This window comes from Pteropus alecto, unplaced genomic scaffold (genome assembly GCF_000325575.1).
Source record: "Pteropus alecto unplaced genomic scaffold, ASM32557v1 scaffold55, whole genome shotgun sequence".
NCBI classification, from domain to species: domain Eukaryota; kingdom Metazoa; phylum Chordata; class Mammalia; order Chiroptera; family Pteropodidae; genus Pteropus; species Pteropus alecto.
Window position 1 is genome coordinate 1,337,653 of NW_006436813.1, and position 6,950 is coordinate 1,344,602.

At 41.8% G+C, this 6,950-nt stretch overlaps 2 protein-coding genes and 1 pseudogene across 9 annotated transcripts in view; 1 reads left to right on the forward strand and 2 right to left on the reverse strand.

The window, feature by feature from the left end:
• Nucleotides 1–5,968, forward strand: part of EDAR (ectodysplasin A receptor) — a 97,981-nt gene extending 92,013 nt beyond the window's left edge. For 4 of the 5 annotated variants that reach the window (XM_025048487.1, XM_025048486.1, XM_006914246.3 and 1 more), the window contains exon 13: nucleotides 3,200–5,968. In XM_025048487.1, coding sequence (XP_024904255.1) covers nucleotides 3,200–3,522 — 323 coding nt within the window. In that variant the 3' untranslated portion in view covers nucleotides 3,523–5,968. The remainder of the gene's footprint in view (nucleotides 1–3,199) is intronic. The other variant, XR_003046997.1, reaches the window with a different exon arrangement.
• The window catches only part of CCDC138 (coiled-coil domain containing 138), a 165,210-nt gene that overhangs the window by 64,747 nt on the left and 93,513 nt on the right, over nucleotides 1–6,950 (reverse strand). The window lies entirely within an intron of this gene.
• Nucleotides 1,831–3,069, reverse strand: LOC102896795 (annotated as a pseudogene).

Genomic DNA, 6,950 nt, shown 5'->3' on the forward strand with positions numbered 1-6,950 from the left:
GTATGATTTTTATCCTTCATTTTTTAAAATGTAGAATACTTCCTTATTATAGCAGTATATAAAACAAATATAACTTTAAATGTTTATAACCACACCAACTATACATTATCATTATGACTGATGTTATTCAGCTCATTCAAATTTGAGTAATAGCTTATATAATTCTTGAAATTCACTAACCTTCATAAAAATGTGGGATTGAAATGCATGTACATGTTTTTATTAAAGAGTATATATAAATGTTACTCTCTGACTTTATTCATAATCTCAGTATTTTTATACATTCTCAGAGAGTTAACTAAACTCAAAGCCTTTTATTGTTAAGAGAACTAGCATAATTATATTTGCCAATGGCAACAGCCTTAAGAGTTAATTAATAGTCATCAAGATGGCGGGTGTGCCAGGCTTTTTCATGCTAGAGACACACAAACATAGTACAGCCCCTGTCCACAGGAGAAGGCTCCAAGAACCTGGTGGGATAGATGAGCATGCACGCAACACCTGGGAAAGGGGTAATCACTTCCATAAAAAGAGCCTTGGAGCCCAGAAAGAATGGCTAGTGCTAATCAGGAAAATCAGGGAAGACTCCTTGCAAGTGATGACATTTGTGGAATGAACAGGTGGAAAAGGGTAAGCAGAAGAACTGAGGTATACCTCAACCAATCAATACATAAATAGATGAAAAATTTTTAATAAAAAGAACCAAAATGTGAAGAGGCATGAAGATCCCAAGCATACTGACCTTAAGATTCATAATGAAGGAGAAGAGTTAGTGGGTCACAGGGCTAGAAAATTTGTCCAATGTCAGGTTATTCTGGGCATTGAATGCCAGGCTAAAAGAAAATAAATTTAGGAGAGTAATATGTTTTTACTAAAAATGAAAAAGTAAAGCCCACCAGGCAGAGTCTGGAGCCAACTTCGCAAACTCTGATTTTGTGGGGTCCTCATCAGGGCATCCAGGACTGATCAACTCCATGCCGCTTGCAGAGGCTTAAAGGCAGGATCAATTCAGAATAGCCTTCCAATGTCTGGGCTTGTGTTGTCATCATGAGAAGGTTGGGACAACTTCACCTGGGAGGAAAGAAATCTGGGGGAAAGTGACTAGAGAGAAAAGCTTTCAGGACAGAAAAGGCCACCTCTGAAAAGGACTCACTGAGGAAGTAAAGCTGAAGTCCCTCAAAGAGAAACCAACAAGTTGTGTTTACAAGATTGAAGCCAATGAAGAGACATAGGTGGTTGAAAGGGAGGTGCTTTAGAAAGCTCTTTAAGAGGCTACAGAATACAAAATAGTCACAGGGATGTGAAGTACAGCATGGGAAATACAGTCAGCAATATTGCAAGAATTGTGCACAGTGCCAGGTGAGCACCAGACCAATCGGGGGACCACTTTGCAAATCGTGCAAATGGCTAACCCCCTGAAACCGACAGAGAACAATATTGAATGTCAACTCCAATTGAAAAACAAAAAATTTGAAGAGTTAATAAATAATAACTGATAGGTCACCAACAGATTTTTGACCTCGTTCCTTCTTCCTTTAGAGCAAAAAGAACTTTTACCTGAGCATCCAATCTAACCCCTAAAAACTGACAGTATCCTTCAAACAACTTCTTTAAAAGCACTCCAAATGATCATTGATATTTTAATAGTTCAATGAGGATTATACCCTTCAATCTGAAAGTCTTCAGCCTTAAAGTCATTGATTGTCAACTTTTCAAAGGATTTGGAGCTTTGGGAAAGGCCTTGGTTCTCGACAAAGCTGCATTTTCAGCAGTTCAGTGTGATTCAGAAAAATGTGTGCCTATGTCAAAGAGAGTAAAAAGTCACCTGGCTTCAGGCTGTGATGTGTGCAATCATGTAGGAGCAGGGACTATTTGGCAACGTTGAAGGGCACACCTAGGCCCATGTCTGCTGACCTCTTGTACAGCTGGCAGGACAGCTCACTGTTCACCACATAGAGCTGGCAAAGGGTATGACACAGAGGTAGGGCCATGCAAGGAAAATCTTTTGGATTCCAAGAACACAGGATGATTCTTCTGTCATCAGGGTTGGTTTTGATTGTGTGTCACCTTGTGCAGTTGGTCTGCTCCTTGACCTGAGTAATCTGAATACATATCTTTGTCTTCTGCCCCCAAAGACTTCCACTGAAAGCCATAAACTGGGCCTAAATACCCTTCTGTTCTGCTGGAGAATCCCAGGAAATTGCGGGACGTGTTCGCATCCCAGATTCTCACTCCTTCGGCAACAGTTCTTTAGCATTTATAGATCCTGTGACAAATTCCTCCAAAACACCCTTCCGGAATACACATTTGGTTGTCAGCAGAGGAAATTCATCTCTTAGGAAGTAGCACACCTGCATGCTGAACGCCAACAGGGTGCCGGTGCTGGTGCTGTCATCCTTCTGGAAGCCACAACGGAGGATGTGCTCCATCTGCCCCAGATACTGCAGCTCCCTACGGGGCTGTGGCTGGGTTGCCCACTCCTGCATCGCCAGCGGCAACAGTGGGTGTGGCAGCTCAGAAATGGTGGTAGGCACGGCATGGGCGTGGTTGCAGAGACCAGGACAATGGTGGGAAGCCCTATCCTTCGTTTTGTTTATGTGGTGTATCATGTTAATTGACTTGCAGATATTGAACCAAACTTGCACCCCAGGAATAAATCCCTGATCACAATGTATGATTTTTATAAATGTAGTACTGAATTCGGTTTGCTAATATTTTGTTGAGGACTTTTGCATCTATGTTCATTAGGGATATTGGCCTATAATTTTTTTTTTTGGAATGTCTTTGGCTTTGGAATCAGAGTAATAGTGGCCTCATAGAATGTGGTTGGAAGCCTTTTATCCTCTCGAATTTTTTGGAATAGTATGAGAAGGGGAGATATTGATTCTTCTTTGAATGTTTGGTAAAACTCACCTGTGAATCCTACTGATCTACGACTTTTGTTTGTGGGGAGTTTTTTGATTACTGATTCAATTTCGTTAATAGTAATTGGTCTGTTCAGATTTTCTGTTTCTCCTTGATTCAGTCTTGGAAGAGTGTTTCTAGGAATTTATCCATTCTTCCAGATGTCAAATTTGCTGCCATGTAATTGTTCATTATTTTACAATTTTTTTTAAAAGGTTTTAAAAATAATTTTAATGATGTTCAGCTTCTGTTGGCTGCCATTTGCAGTGTCTGACTGTGGCCCTTCATCTCACAGGTCTCAGCCCCACGGAGCTGCCATTTGATTGCCTTGAGAAGATGAGCCGAATGCTCAGCTCCACGTACAACTCTGAAAAGGCCGTTGTGAAAACCTGGCGCCACCTAGCTGAGAGCTTTGGACTAAAGAGGGATGAGATTGGGGGCATGACAGATGGCATGCAACTCTTTGACCGCATCAGCACAGCGGGCTACAGCATTCCAGAGTTGCTCACAAAACTGGTACAAATCGAGCGGCTGGATGCTGTGGAGTCCTTGTGTGCAGACATACTGGAATGGGCTGGGGTCGTGCCGTCTGCCTCCCAGCTACCTAATACATCCTGAAGAGCATGCCTGTGGGCTGTCCTTCTTGGGATGCACCAAGGATCTAATGAGGGCGCTGGAGCTGTGAGTGGTGCCAACAGACTGCCAAGAATCATGGCTTTTTTCTGCTACGTCACCAGGGTATACCTTAGGCTGTTCCAAGGAACAAGGGGAAATGAGGCCTATCTTCCAATCTAACTAAAGACAAAAGATTACAGCTAAGATACTCCTAGCTACCCACCTGCACCTCCCCAGATGGAATGAATACGTATTCATATAGCCAGCCCACTCGTCATTAACTCATTCAGGAACATTGTTGGGTCCTCAAATGAACCAAACAATGTGGGGATGACAGAGGTGAAGAATCTGAGTCTTGTTTAAGAAGTTTACAGCCCAGCGAGAGACAGAAGACATATCCACAAACCACTTTGCTAGAAGTCATCAATCAATCTGAATGAGGGGAGTCTAAGAAAATGCAATAAACGTTCTGAGAGTGGGAGATGGCTTCCCACTGAGGTAATGAAGGGGGCATCCTCATGAAGAAAGCAGCTCGAAAGTTTAGTAAAATGGCTACAAAATTCGGACACCCAACTCCATGTATTGTTTCTGGTTTAGTGCATGTGGCTTCATGAGGATAACTTTGCCTGTTCTTGAGGTCGTTCATATTCCTGCAACTCTTCTAGTCATTAACGGAAGAGCTCACACTGTAGCCTGCTTTCTGTCACTGATATGCAAGGCATGCATTTGTCCAATCAAGTAGACCTGTGCAGTAGTCAATTTCATGTACTGTGTGAGCCTTGGGCCTGGGAACCCAGTCGTTTTTTATTATACGTGAATTGCCTTCCACTCTCATTCTCAGTCATATTTGACCCTTTGGAAGCAGCAGTACTCAAAGGACCCTAGCTATTTAAATTATGTGTCAGGCTGTTTTTGCTTCAAAGAGAAATGAGTGGTCAACTCTGCTTAGAAAGGGAAATGATGACTTCCTAAAAGCTCAGCCATGCACATAGTTCTAGATTGCCAAGAGTGTTTGAGACTTGTGGATGAGCCACATGATGTAAGAGTTTTAGACTGTAGCCTTCTGAGCCAGTCAGGGGAAGTGGAGCCCCCTGTGCAGGGAGAGCCTGTGCTTGGAGTCCAGGAACCTGGTACTAGTTGTGCCAACTTGGGTCATTTTCTTCTCCCTCCCTAGGCCTCAATTTGTCTTCTTCGAATAGGAGGTTCATCTGTGATACTATAATCACAGGAAAAGTTAAGGTTTGGGCAAACGAAAAGAAAGTGGAGCTATAGGAAATGCCAGGCCTTTGAGATGCTACATAGAAATGAATACAGTGTGAGCCACCAAGCAAAATAGGGGTCAAAGCAGAAAAACTCAGGTTTGGAGTTTTCACAGTAACTGTAATCGCTTGGCGTACATTCACAAATAGAGTTAATAAACTGGCATGGCTCTTGGCAAATTCTCCTATGACACCTGCAACTGCCAAGAGCTTGGGAGCCAGGGTAATGGTCACACCAGGCAGTTAGCTCGGATGGCACTGCTGAGCTCCCTAAGAACGAGTCTGACTGTAGTTATTATTGAATTAAAACCAGCCTCTCACTTATAAAGCAATGTTTTTAAAAATTATAAGTCACATGGCTGAGCAAATGCTTTGGGGGAAGAAATTAGTCATATGTTTCAAGCCAATAAGCAATTTCCCACCAGTGAATGTAGAATATACTGTGATAGGATCATAATTAGGTCCTGAATATTTAATATCATCATTTACTATGTCTGTTTGCTATCGTTTGTCAGAACCTATTTGGTATATCCTGCAAGCTAAATATGCCACAGCAAAACTTAATTACCATTTTTAATTCTTCTTGAAATCCTATGGTGCCCCTTTCCTCTACTTTGTGATAAGGGTGATGAGAATCTCTCCCTTAATTATATTGCAAATGTCACATGTGATGAACATGCTGTTCCAGGATAATATCTTGTAGCTTCCTTAGAACAATATTTTTAGTGAAGGAGCAGGCGTGGCTATTCTCTGGCCCTGGGGATACGGGTGTCCCTTGTTTTACACTGTTGGGATTCTGGGGCCAGAGGTCCAGCAAGCATCAGACCATATTTCATTGACTCTCAACCTACCATTTTTAGGAAGCTAGTCATTTACTTATTTGGAGACAAATCCCAGAAAAGTTTACTTATTTGGAGACAAATCCCAGAAAAGTTTACTTTGATAAGCTTTGGCCTATATATGGAATTAAAATCAATGAGACCATAATGATTATCACTGACCGAAGCTGGGACCCACCCTGCGATTTTGTATGGAGATAGTCATTATTTTGTTATACTTAAAAACATTTGGAAAACACCTAGGCGAGAGCTATGGCCCATAGCCAATGAAGTCTTGTCAATTTTTTGTCTAATTCTATATGTATAACTTATTGTATTTTACAGTTTCAATAAATAAACTAATAAAAAGGAGATCTACAGGTTGCTACAATGTGAGTTCTTGTGGGGATGGGGAGAGGTGGGGAGTGGAGAAGGTTCTGACATTCTGATCCTGGTTATTGCACTGTGTATGATGACTCTATAGGGCCGAGACCAGCCAGATACGAATTACCTAAAATGTTATGACCTGGGTCATTCACTCAACAGAAGCAGGCATTACAATGAGATCATGTAAAAAAACACTTGGAGTATTGCCTTCCAAGTTGCCATCATTAGTTTACAAGGCATTGATTCGCTTAGTTACTGCTGTGCAACATTCTGCCCCAACATTCAATGGCTTAAACCAACAACCACTTGATTATTACAGCTTACATAACTTACAATGCAGCCACTAAGATTTTTTTCCAGTTTGGTCTCATCTCAGCTGGGTGGTACAGATTTGCCATGAAATGCTCTTAGAGCTTCATATAGGAAATTGTAGACCTTGTGATACAAACTATTACTTAGGCAAATTCTATGGATTTGAAAGCTGTATTATACCTTCCTTGCTTGTGGTTCAATCCACACTTCCCAATTGTGTGGCTGCATTGTAAGTTATGTAAGATGGAGATTTGATCACTGACAAGAATATCCACTGCTTAGTGAGCATTTATTTGGCACTGGGCCAATTGTTTTTCAGATATTACCTCTTTCAGTCTCCAGGATAATATCAGAGTTAAATACTTGCACTATGCCTAACATATAGATGGGGAGATGAAGTTTTAGAGAGGTTAAACCTAACCTCTTTCCCAAAGTTACATGACCAGTGTCAGGGCTGGGACGGGGCTGGCATGTGTCAGATTCCAGAGCTTGGCATATGTACAATACTCTCTCCAGAATCCTTTGGCTAGTGAGGAGAGACTGGATTCAGGATGTCCCATTATAACCTCACTGGCTATTCTAGAATCTTCTATTATACTCCTTCACCCCTCAAGATCCACTGTCCATTGTTCCCTGGGCCTGGGAGGTTGACCTA